Consider the following 21348-nt stretch of genomic DNA (forward strand, 5'->3'; position numbering starts at 1 on the left):
TATATTATGGCAGCCATCTTGGGTCTTCATGATTCCCGCTATGCAAGAACCTGTATCTACCAATATCTCAGCTTCCAAACCACTTAGGATCTTCGTCTTGGTGCCTAAACCTACATTTGTAGGGTCAAGGAATACACACGGTCGAACCCCACCCCACCCACCCTGCTCAGCTACATAATTATTTTTGTAAATCAACACTTTTGATTTCTCGGCCGTGTGATTTATCCTTTATCGTCAAATGTGGGACAGGATGGACACTCAAAGCACGAGATAATAGGCGTTTTTGTGAGTCGATTAGATTAGGTTTTGATTTGCTAGTACGATTTGGTATGATTTCGATTTGATTAGCTATGGTCCACAAATGTGAAATTTGATAATTACGATTTGGTAAGATGGCTGCCACCACGGACACCGATCAGAAAAAAAATTGTCTCTGCTAACATGACGAGGGGGGCGTGTGTTTCACGTGTAGTCCAAGTTACCTACAGATTACAGTGACACTGCTGGCACCCAGAGGGCCTAAAATTGCTTAGAGCCAGAGGTGATCTAACATTCTTGTGGACTATAAAGTTAACATTAAAGGAGCTAAATCGCTAACATTTGGGACCTAGAAATTGACAAAAGTGGGTCGCAATGCATATAATACAGTAATATGAATGTATATAAACTGATTTACATTCAATGGTTTCCGTTTTTACTCCAATTTCAAATCCGTTATGTTCGGCGAAATAAGCCAGCAGTCTCAAGCGAGTGCAAATTTCTAGCGTCTGGTTATTCCAGTTTACATACGCCGTTTGATTTGGTGCAATGTGTCTAGCCTCGTCCCTCGAGTCTCTTGATACAACTAGGGCTGAAGCGCATTATGGTACACGATTCGTGTACCAATGGTAAAATGTTTATTTTGTTTTAAATATTGGATATCAAAAGCCCATCTTTTCCCGTTAAGATCACAACATGAATGTTGATATAATTTGACAAATAAATCGTGTTTTCAATGTTGAAGATTTTGGATGATATTGAGTTAGAGACTTAGCTACTTTAAACACATCAAATGCGTTTTAAAAAAACAATTTTTATGGAGAAAAACAACAATAAGCATTAAAAATTACTTACGATGTCGAACATTCCGCCATTTTGAAAACGTCAAATCTAATCGCCTAAACACCTCCTGGGACGATTAGGTCGATTTGCCTAATCAGTTGAGTTAAATCGTCTCACAAATGTAACGATTAGCATAATCAACTTGGTTCACAAATGCGTATAATAGCTAATCGGTCTAATCTAATCGGTTCACAAAAACGCCTAATGATATCGACATTATTTAATATCACAATTAATGCTTTGCATCCATGAAATTGAATCACAATGTCATTGTATTAATTCATAATAAAAATTGACGTCAAACGAGGTGTTGAAGCTCAATGTGTATGTATATACGCCAAAATGACGATAGAGACCATGCGGGAGGGGGTGGGGGGAAGATACATTGTCTCAGGAACCTGCCCCCCCCCCCCTGCAAAAATTCCTGGATCCGCCCATGATACATTTATACCATCAGGAAAAGGATCAGATTGTTTTTATTGCCACAAAAAAGAAAGCATTCATACAAGTTAAAATCATTCTTTTCAAACTTCCAACATTCGTTACTTCCCTCAGAATAAAAAAAATTGATTGAAATTTTCAATATTACTTTTCCATTATCAGTTTTTAATCTGTCAGCCCTTTATCTACATCTAACATAATGCATCTCGAGGTGGTGATAATAATGACCGAGTTCTAATATTACTTTTCCATTATCAGTTTTTAATCTGTCTTCCCTTTATCTACATCTAACATAATGCATCTCGAGGTGGTGATAATAATGATCGAGTTCTAATAATAACACACAAATACAGGCAGTTTTTACCTGGAAAATAAAGCAAAAAAAATTAATAGGTAAACACGGTAAGAAGTAGTCATAGTGATTTTATTAGCTTTTAACGATCAGAACACCGAGAAACAATAAAACAAATTTAAAGGATGTTATAAAATTAAATGGGATTTAACGTACTACTGTTCTGCTCTGACTGGGCTAATGAAGGCGGGCATAGACCATTACAATGTGCAATATTGGGAATTTTTTGCACTACGGTCAACTGCCAAGGAATGTTTTACGTATGCACGCACGGGTTTTCGTCTTGCGCCATTATTGACAAGGGGGGGGGGGGGGGCACGCAGGAAAATCCCGTCAAACTTTCTCGACCAAGACCGGGATCGAACACGGGACCGTAACGTCTTGCTTACTCGCAATCGCGGTTCCCTAAAATGTCAATAAAGGTAGGTAGACGGATTTAATCAGTATATAATTTATCAAATATGAAATCGGAAGAGACGGAAAACCATGTTATGTGTAGAAATTTTGGAGAGTTGAATTGTTAACCTTTAGGCTAAAACGCAGCTGCCCGGGCTAATATACATAGATCTCCCGCCCGCCTCATGCACCTTCCGTGTGTATATGGATTTTTTTTTATGAATACGATATTATATAAAATTAATTATACATTTATTTTTTGTTTGAAACTGATAATCCAGGATAGCGAACAATTGATTTATAACTGTCAATTGATACGAATGTCACATATTTAAATCAGTGATTTCTTTTGAGTCACACCTTGACTGTTATAAACAGAAAACTTGATGATCATGTCTTTACAGGTGACATATTATAATAACTGGAAGATCGAGTGTTTACAGGTAACGGCCCAGGTGTTGTCACGTGACTGTGTCACTGTCGCCGCCATATTAGAAAATGACATCAACAATGTGAGAAAAATGAATATTCATTCGGCAATTTCTCGTTTAACGAGATTAACGGTACTATTTGCCGTTATTTTCATGAAGTTTGGACAATGTGCCTTTGATACACGTTTCCGAATAACGGCAAGGACCACGATTGGTGAAGTGGAAGGGTTTTCGCAGCCCTCCCAGTACATGGAGAAACCAAACCTTTGGACCAATATATTTTTAGGGATTCCCTATGCGAGACGACCAGAACAGTATGATGATTTTAAAAGGGATTTTAGGTTTAAGGTAACTTATTGCTTAATCTTGGTTTATTAATTCCAGAATAAATGTTAAATATAAAACGTAAGACATAATATGTATGTACACAATAAAAATACGTTTTATTCAAAATAGTTTGGTCAATAAATTTTGGAAATCTATCACTTTTTCGTATTTAAAGATGCATTCCCACCGTTCCCATGAATATTTATACGGTAGTTATTTCCAATGAAAGTATGTTAATTTGATATTAACAACATTTATAGAAATTATATTTAGAAACATCCAATAATCTTCCTAGAAAGATACTGGATTGACTGAAAAACATCTAAGGGGTACACACAATTAAGACAAAAATTTAAGTGTATCACTAACTAGTGTCACCTTGTTGTCTGCATCAGTGAATTATTGAGCGCTAGGTACATGTATGTGCTGGTCATATAGCTAGCGGTTGTGAAAACAGTGAGATACTAAATAGTGATGAGTGGTGAAAAAAACTGATGATTTCACTGTATGACTTGAAAGTATAGTTAATTAACTGTATTTTTTTAAAAGTAATTTTATAAAATTCTTAATCAATTCAAATATGTCTATAATGATTGTATTGATGAATTATTTAGCATGGCTCTAAAACAAAATGTATATTTGTTTTATATTAGGTAACCACAAAATGATGAGATAATTGAAGGCCATTGTTTGGTTTGTCACTTGTTACCTTTAGGTTAAGATATCTTTTAATCTAACTGATTGATTGACTGACTGAGTGATTGGCTGCAAATTAGCACTAATCTTACAATATACATCTTTTCAGAAATCCACTTTTTAGGTTACATGTCAAAAAAAGTCTTGCATGGACATAAAAAGTAATAACAGAAAATGTTTAATGCCTTCTTATTCTTCTTATAAATTTGTTAAAACTGATTTAAATCTTTTTTTTGTAAATTATAATAAATCAGATTTGTGTCAGACTTAATTTACTTCTTTGGTGCTATAAAATTTGAGGCTAGTTATTTTAGAAATATTTATATATGCCATGAAATGTAATTGAAAAGTAATTGAAATGTAATTCGCCATTACACGATTTCTGGAATGTAATTAATTACATTTCCATTACTTTTGAAATCTTCCATTACTCATTTCATGGCCATTACTTTAAAAATATAATGATTACATTCCATTACCCATTACCATTACCCCTGCCATGAAACCAAATAGAAGTTACAGAGAACAAAAATTTTACTTTCATGTAGTAAATTGACTTCAAGTAACAACAAATACAACCTGAAATGGACCATCTTTTGAGCATGTCAGTGACAACCAAGGCTGACAAATAATATGGAAAATTCAATAATAAAAAAATGAGAAAGGAATAAAGAAATAAAAAAAAATAATAATATAACAATAATAGTACTAATAGGCCGTATTCTCGGGGTGGAAATCTTGTCACCTTCGCTCCCGCTAAACCGGTCTACAAATCGGACTATCAATAATCGTACAATCAATATGTCAACAAAGTTCTCCAATAAAATTTGCCAATTTAATAGTTCAAGCTCGAAATAGGCTATAAATCGATGACTTATTTCTTTATAGTGCAGAGCCATATTTGCGTAGATGTAAGTTGGATCCTGCGCATCTATTTAAAATTTGGCCAATCAGCGGTCTCGCTTGCGGGGTTGCGGTCAAAAATTCTTGGGTCAAGTGCCAGGTCATAGCATTTGTAACCAAAGCCATGCGAACGATTTATCTTGCAAATCGCTCGCGGTTGGGACGAACAGAGATCAAATGAACCGCAAAAACGTCCAATCCATGTAGAGAAGTGGTGTATGAGAGCCACAAAAGGTATTTTGATCACACTGACTTAAAATGTGGCAGTCAGTCTGTTTTTTTCGACACTGATTAAGGATATTAGACCGGTCTACTTCACTAGAAAAATGCCTTAATATCAAGGGAGATTACAGAGAATGCAACAAGGTCACTGCTTCTATAAGTGTAATTCTAATAAAATCATTCATTTTACATAACAAAATACTTAAAACCTGTCTAGCCTGCTGCCTTCATAATGATCATGGATAGGCTAGTGTATAGCTAAGATTAAGAATGAAAAAACATATTTTGAAATAAAGGTTGAAAACTTAAAAAGTTGCAGAAATATTAAGAAGAAATGCTTAAATAATTTGAACTAGCTCAGAATTGTCAGGGAAAAGCCCATATGGACAAAATAAAATTTTGCATCTACAATGTATAGCTTACAATAGATATATGAATTCAAAATGGGTTTTGTCTGCAATTGCGAATGAACCAGATGCCCCCCCCCCCATCAATATGGGGCTCACCTACGTCATAGTTTACATGTAATCATCGATAAAAGTGCCATACACACTTTCAATGTTGGAATCTTGCTTCTGATTAATAAATATTCTGATTTCTTTAAACAAATCCAAAACTTATTACCTTTGATTTGAAAAATATTTTTGATCACCTAAGATAAATAAAATACAATTTAATGGAGGATTTACACTAAGAGTAAGACACTAACTCATTTAGTAGTTAGAATAAGGCTACCGGTATTTGTTTCACTGGACTTATCAAAACAGCAAAAGTGTTATTGGTGCTTTAAATAAAATAATAAAAATGCTGTTTTTATTTCGCACTGGACTAAATTGTCCCTCTTCTGTATGGCCCCCGCTCGAACATACATGTACTTGGATTTTTTCTTGCAAATTATACAGATCTCTGATAAAACTGACTTCTTTAACTCTGATGAAGTAGTAACAAGTACTGCACCATGATGTGAATCCTTTGGTGATATTAATGAAGGAGTAGGGGTGAATGAGACTCACTTTTAGTTTTTAAATTTGTTGAAGTACTAGGCCTAGTAGTAGGGGTTATGGACATAAAGGCCCTAAACCAAAATGGCTCAAGTATTTGGTCATAATGGTCAAACATTTTGGTCAAAACTACATAACGGTCAAAACATTAGGGTCATAATGGCCAAAAAGAACATTTGAATTTTGATATATTATGTATCAAATGATATTTATTAATATAAATATTGCATAATATAAATACCAATATTTCTTAATAGATAATATTTTCATATACATTTCTTTAATACATAAATTTAAAAACACTGTAGACATTTAATACTTACATGTAATACACTGTATAACTATAACATACATAATTTACAAGGACATCTATTTAATATGGAGGGTGGGTGGCGAATGGTTTAACATGTACACATGAAATCATAAGGTCTGTCATTGCGTCAATGACTTAGTTTCAATTCTCTGCTTGTACATGTACGTGACAAGGACTAGGGTCACTTGTTCAACCTTGTGAGTTTTCTCCGAGTCCCCCAGTTTCCTCCCTCTGCTACAGACCCTTACATGCAAGCAAATTATTTAAATAAAAAGGAACCGTGTCGACTGGACATTAATGTTCAGCTCATGTTATCAGTGGGGTGTGAAAGACTTGATTAGGGATTATCAAAAACTTTGATTAATTAGTATTCCCCTCTTTCCTTTGAATCACAGCATGCAATGTTCTGGGTTGACTTGGATGGTTATATCCAATTCTTTCATTCACAAATTTTTCTGGACTTATGATCTGTAGCCTATATATGATGCACCTTTATTTATTACATTTATTTATTACTTCTACTATTTGGAATAGAAGTGGTCATATCTTGTTGAAGGTTTCGTGAAACCGTGTTTAAAATATTATGTTATGAGTGAATCGAATGATTAATATACTAATAGTAAGTTGTTAAATAATGTTTGGTAAAATATATTATGACCACATCACAGTAATACTAATACTAATAGTCTGTATGTCGTGACAGTTTAGTTTCGGTTGGACTGAATGTAGACGCTGCCTTATCACTGAGTCACTCTCTTTCTTTCTCGCATCATTTAACTGTTTTGTTCTTAAAACATCTATAAAACGTTGGAGAAATCCAAAATCACTGCCGACTCTATCTTCAATATAATATCCTTCGTAATAAAATATCCATTTGTATCGAAAAATGCTGCAATGGATTGGTCATTTCCATCCAATTGAAACCAGTCTATAGCTACCTCACGACATTTATCTCACCTTGTGTTTGTAAAGGGTTCTGCACTTCCCTTATTAACACTGTCTAAGTGAACAATACAAGTTAATTGAGCCTTTGTCGCCATTTCGTGTAGCTTCTACATGTATAACTGCAATGTGTTCCTCGTGAAGCACGTCATTTTGTGTTTACCAACAACACACGCGAATGTAGACAATAACGTGATTGGTCTATGGTGGAAAAAACGATCACGTGACGCGGCGAACAACGCTGAATTCTGTCCAGTGACCTCGCGCACTATGAATTTTACTATCAATAAATAGTCCGGATTTCAACGAAGAATATCCACGAAGAACTATGGAATTTTTTGGAGAACATTACAACAAACGAATATCTCTATATGAACTATACACTGACAAAATTTCTTCTAGACCGGATTTGTAGGAACGAAAATATTTTTGCAACGACAATTTGTGCCCATGGAATGTGGCCTATAAGGGATTTGATGGGGTTTCTAGCACAACTGCTGTTTCAGGCATACTTGCCAGTCTTGAATGACTTGCAGTAAAATTGATTGACTGGAGAACTTAGATTTCAAGCAGTTTACATGGATTTCAATTAGAATTTATACTAAAAGAACAAAAATCTTTAAAATATATTTAAAAGTTGGGATAATTCTACAACTACATGTGTCTTGCTAATCTAAAGTAAACAAGATGCATTATATATTAAAAATTGATAGACTGACAAGAGTTCGAAGTGAAAGCCCTACAACAGACCTTAAATAACATTATCATTTTGTTATCTTTTACTGCTTTATTATGATGGATGAGTGAATATTATTCTGAGTACAGCTGTCATGGAAAAAATATATTTTACCTGTACATTTACAATGCATGTCAGTATAATTTATAAAGGAGATGTACATCTGTTTCTGTATCATTATAGCTCGGGGGATGCTTACACCTGGTTCCCGGATTCATTCACTTGATTTGATGTTTGTTCTTTATTTTTTTACAATGTCTGTAGTTTGTCTTATACACAAGTTTGTCTTGTCGGTTTTGTTTTGCGTGTAGTGCAGTTTTCCTCCACTTACTATTACAAAAGGTTCATGTAGATAATGATAACAGATATGTGTACATTTGTACATGTACTCGGATCAAATTCTTGGTGCTTCATTGAATGGCTATCTTAGTTAAAGAATGCGTTATCACTACTACCAGATAGTTCAATATGATATACATAAGCGTAATTAAAATGTGTTATACATGTACATGTATAGTAAATCTGTCAAAATTGTTTATTTTGTGTGCCAGAATTAGCTGTTAGTATTTTTTTCTAGTTTTCAAAAATGACCAACATTGAAAATTTTGAATTGGAAACCCGGGTTTCCACTTTTTCCACATGGCAATTGCTACATGTATTTCTGGTTTGAACAGCCAGTGACGTCATTAATACAAACTTCACTTTAGTGTGAGCATATGCATATAATTTGATTCTGATTTTGTACATGCATGTAGCTTTGATCATTATCTACATATTGTATCTATTGTAAATATATTGATACATTATGGGAGATTCGATAACGAGTTGGCAGTTCTCACTATAATTGTTAAAAACTAGATCATCTAAAGGCAATTTGCTGGAAATTTCATTCAAATTGATCCACTATGAACCAAGAACAAAGCGATTGAATTTCCGCCTAGCCTTTATCATCATTACTAAAGTCAGTACAATAAACAGCATAGTCTCGATTATCCATTTAATTGTTAAATCGCGAAGGAAAGTTATGCAGTAAATTGGCTCACAATCCACTAAGATCGCAGGCTAGCAATGCCATCTAGAGTTGATTATGGTCTGGATAGGTTAATTAATGTCTAATTAATAATTTAGATAACATTTCAGGCCTAAAGAAAGACCTGCAATAGGCAGATTTAGCTCTTGTATAATGTATGTTTAATCTGCCTGCTGTTATTGAATACAATGTGCTATGAAAAAAAAATTAATTTGTAGATGTGAACCTAAAACTTGGATGATATCGTTTTCAGAAACCAGATAACCCATCATGGACTGGCACGTGGGATGCCACATTTTATCGTCCGTCTTGTCCACAACAGACCTGGTTAATCCGAGAAACACTACCTGGATATTCTGATACAAGTGAAGATTGTCTTTATTTAAATGTCTTTGCACCAAATGTAAGTACAATTTTCAACATTTCAGCATATGTAGTTATTAGAATTGGTTCAAAATCCTGACTTGGGTTTACACAGAAAAAAAACTTTGAGATTTTCTTGCCCAGCTTTCAGCCTGTCATAAATAGCATGTGTGGGAATGGGTTAATATGATTGTCTAAATTCCGTCAATATTGTATATTTTATCTGATTGATTTTCATTAAATATAGGTTTATTTGAACATTTCTCATTTCAAATATATAATATCAGTTTTGCAGGAAAGGTGTTTTGTTGAATAATTATAGCCACAGAAAATGAACAAATAGCATTATGTCCCAAACTAAATTGTATTTTTGGTTAAAAATGAAAGCCCCTTTAGAAATCCACATATGTACACAGTAAAATTTGTTGAATTTATTTCAGATCAAAAATGAAGGCATCTCTACAAATCCACCGCTCTATCCCGTTTTGGTATTTATCCATGGGGGTGGATGGATCATGGGATCTTCTGTTCAATATCCAGCAATGTTAATAGCTGAGAGACTGGTTGTTGTTGTCACAATTAATTATAGATTAAATGCTTTAGGTAAGACCAGGTCCTTTTCAAAAAACATTTCTGTAGATAGACTAATATATTCTAAAATATTTTATCTTAACCAGAATTTGTAGATATCCTCTCATACTTCAAATTTTGTAATATCAGATGTTTTTATAGGTAATGATAGGGAGAACCAAAGTGTGTTGTTTATTATTGTTCTTGAATTTACCAGCTGGTGGAATCTCAAGGGGGTGTTGGTCGAGTGGTGTAATGCATACACCTTAGATCAAATATTGTCTGCTGTCATTCAGTCGTGTGGCATGATTTCGAGTAGGAGTCGGGTTCTGCGAATTGACCTGGTTTGTGTCATGCTGTAAACTCTCAACAAAGTTTTATTATTGGTGAAATGGTTATATGTACATACATACATTTGTATTAAAAAAATAGTAAAATTCAGGAGAACAAGGCAGCTGGTGGGAGTACATGAAGGTCACCTATATGCACCTTTAGAAAAACATGATATTATTTCCATTGGTAGTTGTGTGATTAGGGGGTTGATAAAGGTTTTCTAGTTGTTCATATGTATCCCCAAAAATGAACTCCCAAACACAAATTGGTAGTGCACAGCAAAAATGTCTGGATATTTTCTTCCTCTTGCATTGCTAATGAAATGGGCATTTAACATCTTAGTTTGTGCTCCATTCGGGCTAATGAAGATGGGATATGCCATGTAGTATGCCATAAGTGAAATTTTGCCTGGACAGCGACGCTGTGGCCTACTCTAATTTCCAATTTCATCTGTCAGGGGTTCTTTTACATGCATGCCAATGTGTACACAGTACCTTTTTTATCAATGTTCCTGTCAGACCCCTCCTTCCTGCACCATTGTCAAGGGTTAACCACGCTCTAAATCCTGAGGAACTTTCTTGACCACCACCAGGATCGAGAACATGCATCTGCTAGTTAGGAACCCAGTTCCTTTCTCACTGGGTAACTGCCTTACTAACTCACCCACACTGTGTCTCTCTTGCATTGCACACATAATCAAAATATTGTTTACATGGGTTTGGATGTTGTCTCCCAAAGTGGGTTTCTGCAATTTCCCCTGAACTTGTCAATCTCGAGACCTCTCATTATTTTAATTTTCTTTCAGGATTTTTAAGTACAGGTGACGTCCACTCGCCAGGAAACTATGGTCTTTGGGATCAACTGAAGGCTTTAGAATTTGTGAAACAACATATTGCAGCTTTCCGTGGAAACCCTTATAAAATAACTGTAATGGGTCAGAGCACAGGGGGGGCCAGTGTCGGACATCATATAGTATCACCTAGGAATGTTGGTAAGTAATTTTAAAAACGGATTGGATTAGACTGTGGAGTGAAAAGAAAAATCATGTTACAAATGTTGGTAGCTAATTAATACTTCCAAATATGTAAATTGTGGTATCAATTTGGCAATTTAAGTTTACTGTTTTGTCCAAATAAATTTTAACGAGCTACAAAAGTCAAATCAAGTATTGGCTGGAAGTGGTTCAATTTCTGCCAAACCTCTTTTGGTTTCTGATATCAAAACCATCCCTCAGAGAGAAGTGACAAGTGTAATTCACAGGGCAGTGTATGCTTAATCTAGTGATCACCCTGGGTTTCATTTTCTTTCATCAGATTATTCATTTAAATTTCATACCATATATTATTTCCACCAATAAAAAAAATAAGTCTTCTGATTATTTTTTTTTTTAACATTTTTAATTACCACATAATGACATAATGAACATAAACCTTCTTCTGATGCCTAGTTATTTTTTCAAGATTTTGCAATATAGACCTTTCCAAGAACACTCAAAATTTGACATTATTATTGGACATTGAAGAAGCTTCAGTTCGAGTTTTTCATTTACGACCCATGGCATGATATATGAGTTGATAGACTCAGACTGACTGTCTCCGATTAACAATTGAGCTGTTCTTGATTCATAGCATGTCAAGAAATGTATTATTAAAATTTGTACTGAAATAATTTCATCAGAAATGTTGTTGAAATGACATCAAGAACATGGATAAGACACTGTTAGACTGTTCTTAATTCATAGCTTATTAAGAAATGTATGATACAAATGTTAGTTTGGTCCAAAATCATAATACCCATACAATTAATCTGATCTGAATTTCCTTTTTTTCTTATCTTTGTAGACTTGTTTCAAAGAGCCATTATGTTGAGTGGTTCAGATCTGAGTGAATGGTCAGTTATTCCTAAAGCTGATTCAATTAAATATACCAAAGCTTTGGCTTACGAAGTTGGATGTCCGGTTTCAGAAATGGAGAGATTGATGGATTGTTTGAAATATTATCGAACATACGATGAAATAGTTAATGCTTCGATGAGAGTTACTTTACTGGTAAGTTTTACTTAAATTAAAACGATGAAAATTTTGGTACATGTAGTTGTGACATCTTGCAGAAATCCTTAGAACTAACTTGTTTTTTGTCAGGAATTCATTTAGTGTAACAGTTAGTGAAAGTGTTTTGTTTTGAAAAATAGATAATGTAATGTAATATAAGTTTTTTCAGTCTAATTAAAATATCACATCCAGGAACTATATATGTTACATACTATGAGCAAAGCATTTTGCATGAACATTTACTCATCACCTTGAAGCCAGATCACTAAATTAAAAGTCAATTTGAGTAAAGTGTTGTGGTTTTTATCCAAGGATTGTATGTGACGAGGACTCAGGGTCGACTGCCTAACCTTGTAAGTTTTCTAAGGTTCCTCCAGTTTTCTCTCACATCTAAAGACGCCTGCAAGCAAACGAATTATTGAAATGACCCAGTCTTTTGGCAACTTAATTTTTAATTGTTCAGGGTGTTGATAAATATATTGCCACCTTGTGAACAACACTTTTTTTTAAAAATTTCAAAACTAAAAGATTTTGAGAAGGGCACCCAAGTACTTTTAGTTTTAGATTTTTTTTAATAGGCTTTCTTTCCCAAATTGGCCTCTCCTTAGCATTATAAACCTGTAAATCTCTTTGATCTTTGGGGTTTATTCTATGCCCGGAATACTTGCGATCTGAAAGTCAGGGCGGCTTTGGATATATACAGGGAAATTTGGGGTAATTCTTCTGAAAGTTTTTCTTTAAACCTGTACCGGATTGTTCTTCCAGGGTAGGTTTTTTTTTCCATAAGAAAACATGATATAAGGTTTTTCTTACGGGAATTCTGGGATATTCTCATCTCGCGTAGGCCTACATGTAAACATAGACGGTTTATAAGCAAGATAAAGTCCTTGACTTTGATTATGCTGGAGAAGAAAAACTTCAGAAAAAACCCTAGACAGAAAAACCTCGGCCTGCTGGCTTCGGTTTTTCTTTTTCTCGGGTTATTTTCTTCGGTCTTTCTTTCCCCAGCATAACCTCAGTCTCGTGCTTTATCCTACACAGAACTGCAGTTGTAATTGTAGTGATCCACATTAAAGGGTGCAGATTTGGGAGAAAATTTTAATGCTTTATATATCTTTGTTTTTCTTTATATTAATAGAGAGGATCTGTTGGCAATCCATGGGGTCCAGTGGTTGATGGACAGCTTGTTGGTGTAGATTATGCCTTTCTTCCTGATCATCCATCAGATATACGTCTACAAGGTCGATTTAAACGTATTCCTATCATCTGTGGATTAGTTTTGCACGAGGGTTCATTTTTTATTCGTAAGTTTCGTATATTCATATATTTCATTTGATTTGAAATTTTGTGAATCGTAGCTTTCTGGACAGATGTCAGTAAGAGTCAAAACTTTGTACCTTGTTCATTTTTCAAAAGTCATTCAAATCTGTGCAAAAGGAAACTTGTTTATTTATTCTTGAAAGAAAATGATGCACCAATGTATTTTCATATTCGTATGCTTATTTTCCTTTTACTATTTTTTAAGCAAATCTGCCAAATCTACTGGATGGAGTGACGCCCTCACAATTTGAAAATATTTTACGAGAATTTCTCTACGATCGTTCAGCGAAAGATATGATTACTACCTCAGATGCTTTGGAATTTGAATACACTCACTGGCCGGATCCTAAAAACTTCACGCATGTCAGAGAAATGTTGATTAAGGTATTAATGAGTATGATTTATTGTTATATTGTTTGATGAGGGGGTGAAGGGGAGGTAGATGATGGTCCTTTACTGATAGTTTAAATAATCACAACACTTGTTTTGTTTCTCTGCGACTTTATTCTTAATCTCACTTCACATTTTGGGGTCTCAGTGGCTCAGTCTGTATGGCACCATATTCCGGAAGCAACGACTGTGCATTTTACAAGATCCAGCCGTTGCTACATTAGTCTGAAATTCCCAAACTTTTAGGTAGTTATCTCCCTTTACCACAAGACACACAATACAGACACATAAAGGAACTCATGGAAAATCAAAAAGAAAAGTAACTTTATTAGCATAATGGAAGAACAAAGAGTAAATTAGAAAGGTTCGGACTAAGATGTGACATGGGTCATAGTCGAAGAGCGGAAAGTTCCAGCATCTTGACATTGAATGAACCTTGAACTTTGTAACTTGATTATCACAGCTAGACATTTCAGTTGGAAAGCATGCAACATTGTATTCGCAACGATTTTTTCTGTCAAGGAACTCGAGGTCCCCAGCTGGGTCAGGAACCAATCAAAATTAGTGCCGAAAAATGTAGGGTATTAAGTGAATTTTTTAAGGCTTTGGTAAGATGTACAGAAATAAAGCGAGATCAAGCAATGTCACTGGCTCACTATCCTGGTCGTCCAAGGTTCAATCCTAGAGGTTGGCTGGGAATGTACATACAAATTTTTGAGCCTGGTTTTCAATTCTCAGTGGTGCAGGATGGAGAGCCTAGCATGGAACAGTTTCTAGTCGATTGGATCGGACAAAAAACTTAGGTTCCATATGTACAGTTGAAATTCAATGACAAGGGACCGAATTAGGAAAAAAATCCCTAATATCACACTGCTTGGCATATTGTTGGATTGCAAGTAAAAACCCTTGTCAAATGGGATATATCTGGGTATATCTCTGTCTTCATTACCTCAGCTGGTGCAGAAAATTAGGATGTTCATTTCATTCCTTGCATTCTAGTTAATGCACTTACTTTAATGTATATTCAATAAATATATGTCATGATTAAAGGGAGGTAACTACATCAAGTAGACAAGTATACTATAATTAAGGTCCAAATGTATGGTATTTAACCGACTTCTTCAATTTTCAACTGTCATGGAAAATTCTTTAGTGTAAATTTATCAAATAAATCATTGCAAAGAGTATGGTTAAAATTTTGTTATTTGTTTATTTTCAGTTATTATCAGATTTTATGGTTGGTACTGGTACAAACGAAGTATTGAATTCTCATGTTATATTTAATACAGCCTATTCTTACGTATTTAAATATAGATCATGGAATGACTATCTTCCTCCTTGGAGAGGTAAGTGTAATTAGAACTATCTTGCTCCTTGGAGTTGGAAGTGTAATTAGAACTATCTTGTTCCTTGGAGTTGGAAGTGTAATTAGAACTCTTGTCCTCCTTGGAGTGGTAAGTGTAATTAGAACTATCATCCTCCTTGGAGTGGTAAGTGTAATTAGAACTATTGTCCTCCTTGGAGTGGTAAGTGTAATTAGAACTATCATCCTCCTTGGAGTAGTAAATGTAATTAGAACTATTGCCCATCTTGGTGTTGCAAGTGTAATTAGAACTATTGACTATCTTGGAGTAGTTAGTGTAAAATGAACTATGTCCTGCTTGTATTGGTAAGTGTAATTAGAACTATCAGTCTCCTTGAAGAGGTAGTGTAATCAGAACTATGAGACTACTTGGAGAGGTACATGTAGGTGTAATATTACTGTGCCAATTGCTATTCTAGACTACTTTAATGATAAAATTATGTTCAATTGCCTGGTCCCATAGAAAATTTATTTAGTGTGTGTTGACACTAAACTGTTAATACTACATTAATCTCCATTCCACACAAATTTCCATGTTGTAAAAATTCAAATTTTTCAGGAGTTGCAATGGGACAAGATCTACAGTATATTTTTGGTTTCCCATTCTGGAATGAAACGTATACAAATATGACTGGTCTGTATCCACGACAAGAATATGATTACAGTGATAGAAACATCAGCCAATACATGATCAATATGATTACTAACTTTACAGCTAGAGGGTAAGATATACACCATATGTTAGTCCCTATATGTTTGTTTTAATTGGATATTAATATTATACATTTCTCTCTCTCTTTCTGATTACTACACTATTTCTAAACTTAAGATCAAAATATGAAGATGGGGTTCGCATAAAAATCTCAGAGAACATTTTCCTTTTTTTTTTAAACATTAAAGGTACAATAACATGCTCAACAATTTGAAACTAAAACAAAAAGCCTATTTTTGGAGCCTACAGTAGGTGGTTAAACCCCATTTCATTTTTGGGGCTGAATAAGGGAAGGGGTGATTATAATGTATTTTTGGACAAAATATGTGTAGAATTATTTTGTAGGAGCCACGGTGGTTTATTTGAAAGTAATGGTAATATGCTGACTTGCAAACCAGTTTAGATATTCTGGCAAGGAAGAGTGTCTATTTATTTGGAAAGGATGAAGAATCAAGGTTCCGGGTGCATGCTGGGGTGCCCATAAAAGAACCATTTACAGATTTCCTGGGCCCGTCATTCCCTAACTCATATTGCTAACATTTCACACTTTTCCATTCAAAAAATCTTAAATTTTGCTTTTCAATTGATTTCAGGGATCCAACACCAAGAGATTTGCCGTTATTTGAATTCCGTAATTCTAGTTGGATCAGCTATAATCTACAGAATCATAGCTACCTCTCTATTACTAATAAATCAGAGAATCTTACAAACTTCAGGCAGCAGGAATATGCTTTTTGGAGAGAATACTTTCCCCGATTGTCAGGACGTGATTGTAAGTTGAATTTCATCACTGCAGTGAAATTGTCAGCTTTATAAGGCATTCATTTAAATAGAAGGTTTAACCATTGATGGGGATCACGTGGCTAAGTGGGTAAGACGCTGGCTCGCTAGCATGGAGGTCGGGTGTTCGATCCCTGCATTGGCCGAGAAAGTTCATCCAGATTTTCCGGCGTGGTTCCCCCTTGTCAGTGATGCAGGACGGAGGGCCTGACAAGGACAGCTGTCTAGTCCTTCGGATGAGAAGAAAAACCGAGGTCCCATGTATATATTGGAATCCACATTAAAGATCCCCTGGCAGTTGGAATTCGATATAAGAGTAGGCGATAGTGCCGCTGCCCGGGCAAAATTTCCCTCATAGCACACTGTATGGCGTATGCCCGTCTTCATTAGCCCAGTATAGGAGCAAAACAGTAGGACGTTAAACCCCATTTCATTTCATAAAACCATTGATGGACACTGGACTGTGATTGGTCAAAAATATCACATTGTTGCCAGTCATATCGGCAAACAATTTGCCCATATGTTGGTACTGTAGTGATGTAATAACAGTAACCGGTCGCGAGAGAATATGTAACTTTGGGCAGCCACATTGGTTCGCTAACCTGGAGGATCCCGTGTATTGTCCGAGAAAGTTCATCAGGATTTTTTTCCGGCGTGGTTCCCCCTTGTAAGTGGTGCAGGACAGAGGCCCTGGCAAGGGGCAACATATAGTCATTCGGATGGGACCAAAAAAATGAGGTCCTGTGTACATATTGGCATGCACATGAAAGATCCCTTGGCAGTTGGAATTCGATGTAAGAGTAGGTCGTAGTGCCAATGTCCCACATAGCACACTGCGTGGTGTATGCCTGTCTTCATTAGCCCAATTGGAGCAGAACAGTACGACCCCATTTCATTTCACATAACTTTGAGAACTGTGGATTAGTCACCTGATGTTAGACGGGAGCCAGTTGTAAGATAGTTTGAGCGGTTGGATGACCGAATGGTTAGCATGTGCGTGCTATATCATAAGGTCTGTCATTGAGTCAACTAGCATGGTTTCGATTCCCCGGTTGTACGTGACAAGATTAATGATTACATATACAATAAACATCTTCAGATATATAATTTAGATTTGTCTGTAGTTGTTTTTAATTTATTACCTTTGTGTCTTAAATTTAAAGATAAATGAATATGTTAAATACCAATTTAAATGTATTCGAAATTTAGATTTATGTCCAACCTCGTGGGTTTTTTCCGGGTCCTCCAGTTTCCTCCCACTGCTAAAGATGTGTTAGTCCCGATATGACCTAGTTTGTGTCCAATGGAGGTTAAACCCCATTTCTCTCTTTCTCTCTCTAGGGGGGTTAGATGGTCGAATGGTTAGCACGCGCGCGCTGTATCATACGGTCTGTCATGGATTCCCCGGTTGTTCGTGCCAAGGAATGGGGTCGCCTGTCCAACCTCGTGGGTTTTCTCCGGGTCCTTCGGTTTCCTCCCACTGCTAAAGACCCCTACGCACATGCAAATTATTGAAATATTTAACCATGTGTTAGTCCCGAAATGACCTAGTTTGTGTCCAGTGCAAATATTTGTCCTTAATGTAGGCTACTTCATGTGCATTGTTTAAATATTAGATTAAAGGAAATGTCGAGGACTGGTGCTTATGTTGTTTTGTTTCCTTTTCTTTTTCAGTTTATGGGAGTTTGACTGCTCCATCACCAGAAATAGAAAAAACGTCTCATTATGAAAAGGCTACCTGGTCTCTTACTGCTGCCGCTATTTTATTGTGTATCGTTCTTATTTCATTATTCATAGTTATGTGTTGTAGAGGAAGTAAAAAAGACTATAAATGACCCCATATGACATCAATGCCAACTTCAACCACAAAACGAGCAGATTATCATGAACCCAACAATCAGCAGCGACCTCATGAAAATGTTGCTCTTTTTCATTTCACCAAATAGTGTACTTTTTGTCCCCCGCCTTTCGAGGATAATCAGTTTGATTACTCAATACTTTTGAAAAAGGTAAATGTGCCATTAATTAATGTGTCATCTGTTTTTATTTTTTTTATTTTGGCGGGGGACATCAGCCTCACTGTTGGCTTGTTATTTTTAATGTTTTGTGGATCTTAGTTAGAACGATAAAAATATGGGATCGGCACCAAATTGGATCGAGCATACCTGGCATTGATGATCAACATTGGATGGCAGAAAAATATCAAAATGGAACTTTGAACATTCCAAAATACATGTACTTGGCCAGGCACCAAGTCAATGAACTTTTGTTTCTTTGCTCAACTTTATTATCCCACCCTGACTGAGGTTAATGGGGAGTATATTCAAATCTGATATTGTAAACTAACCTTATGATTTTCTCTAATTGTAATTCATTTTGACACAGACGGTCAAAAATATTTTGTTTTTAAAATATTCCAGATTATAAAACCCTGTGATTTTAAATATAGATCTGTACTTTATATTAGCAAATTGATAATTAACTTCCATTTTATATTTTGACATAGCAAGTTATGTTTGAGACACTAAGCCAGATGGATCACAAATGGCATCATTTGATTTTTTGAACCCAAGCTTACACATTCCTACACAATTACTGGGATATTCAGTTTTAAATGCACATATTATATACATATATTTTTTTTTTAAATATAATTTTGTTTCCTTTTAGATATACAATTGTATATTTTGTATATATAAATACATTTACTAAGAAAAGAACTATAAATCAGTTCTCTAATCTGTACCTCATTTGAATAAATTATCATATCATTTTCATAAATTAACATTGTAATCAATCACATTTACATTCAATTTATTTTTTACAATGTGATTTTTTAGCCTAGTTTTCATTTTATTAATTAATTTATCATTTGTAAATAAAATCATCATCATTAACTTAGTTTAGTTTATTCAAATTAATAAAGGGAAGAAATTCCAATTCTTAATCAATACAGCTCACATGGTAAATGTTAATAAAGACCCATTTGGTAAAAGAAAGTCAGAACTGTGAAGCAGAAATAAATTAAACATACATTATGCAAGAGCTAAATCTGCCAATTTGAAGGTCTTTCTTTAGGCCTGAAATGTTATATAAATTATTAATTAGACATTAATTAACTTATCCAGACCATAATCAACTCTCGATTGCATCGCTAGCCTGCATATTTACTGGATTAGAACCTGGTCTGTTGCTTCTGATTAAATCAAAAACTGGATAATCGAGACTATGATTTTTATCGTATTGACTTTAGTAATGATGATCGAGGCTATGCCCAAAATTCAATGCTAAATACATGGTTCAGGGTTGATCAATTTGACTGAAATTTTCAACAAATTCCCTTTACATTATCTAGTTTTTAATTATTATAGTGAGAACTACCAGCTCTTTATCTAACTACCATAATGTATCTTTAACAATGACATTAACGCTCTTTCTCCATGACATCACTGTTATGTGAAAGCATGCAGTGACATTATTGTAGGTTTATAAATTAATCAGGTTCCCAGAAAATAGTTTCAAATAGAGTAACCTAGTTATTTTTATTCATTTATCATGCACAAATATTAATTATATAGTAATTTATCCAATTTTTATGAATTTCTCGAGATTTCCATTTTAATATAAATGAAAGTGAATAATGATATAATATTTTGTAAAATAAATTTTTCTATAAGAACTCTGTTTTGCCTCATTTATAACAATTTACAAGAAACATTTCTTACCCAAGTTGGCTGTTATATAAAGGCATTATTAGTCTAATATTTGCCCATTTGTGATATTATGAATGTTTTGGGGGGATTGAGCTGTTCTGTAGGATAGATCAGGGTAAGTTGAGACATGGCTTGGGTTGATCCACTCTCTCTACCAGGCATCTGATGTTAGTTTCTGTTTCAATAGTGTTACCTTCTTATTTTAAACTCACTTATCTATCCGTGGTTGGAACCTCCACCCACCCGTATCCACCACCCATCCCTATCCACTCCATCCAACTGGGGGGGGGGGGTGCTGCACACATGTAGAGCCACATGCATCTTGGCGTGTTTAGTTGGCGATAAATGAAGAAGACCTATCCTTTCACCAAAAAATTAATTTCATCAGGACAAGCAATATTTCATTATGGGGGCTATATATCTCGAGTGCGAGACATTAAGTAATATATTGCTATTGTACGAGTGCAATATCATAAGGCGTTTTTATCGACCACTGATTAGCCAAAGTGATTTGCATTCAATCAGATTTTCACCTTTAACGTCCATCTAATTCAAATTGGTTACCCTAATCAACGAATTTATCGACACCGATTTCCGAAGGGATTACATTAAATCGCCAAATCACTTCAGGGTGCGATTTGATCGGGTGATCACATGTTTTTTTCAACTGTGTCCAGCCACAACAATTGTTTACAGCTAATCGGGGTATTTAACGAACCCGCCAAAGTACTTTGAAATCGACTATACTGTCACATGACATCTCCACTAAATTCAAATCGATTTGGCAAGTCGATAAAAAAGCCTTGTATATTACGCAATATCTTGCACGAGACCATTAAACAACTTAAAATACAGACACTATC

The 21348-nt window shown here is 35.0% G+C and overlaps 1 protein-coding gene across 1 annotated transcript; it reads left to right on the forward strand.

Annotated features, from left to right (window-relative positions):
- The first annotated feature begins 2746 nt into the window (after positions 1-2746).
- Positions 2747-20454, forward strand: LOC126815704 (cholinesterase 1). Its single transcript, XM_050541590.2, has 11 exons — positions 2747-3069; positions 9145-9294; positions 9695-9857; positions 10963-11148; positions 11999-12204; positions 13346-13511; positions 13733-13911; positions 15137-15263; positions 15840-16002; positions 16586-16764; positions 18447-20454. Exons 1-11 carry the CDS (start codon positions 2812-2814, stop codon positions 18605-18607), a joined length of 1938 nt encoding a protein of 645 aa, XP_050397547.1. The 5' UTR covers positions 2747-2811; the 3' UTR covers positions 18608-20454.
- Positions 20455-21348: the final 894 nt, after the last annotated feature.

This window comes from Patella vulgata, chromosome 1 (genome assembly GCF_932274485.2).
Source record: "Patella vulgata chromosome 1, xgPatVulg1.2, whole genome shotgun sequence".
NCBI lineage: Eukaryota > Metazoa > Mollusca > Gastropoda > Patellidae > Patella > Patella vulgata.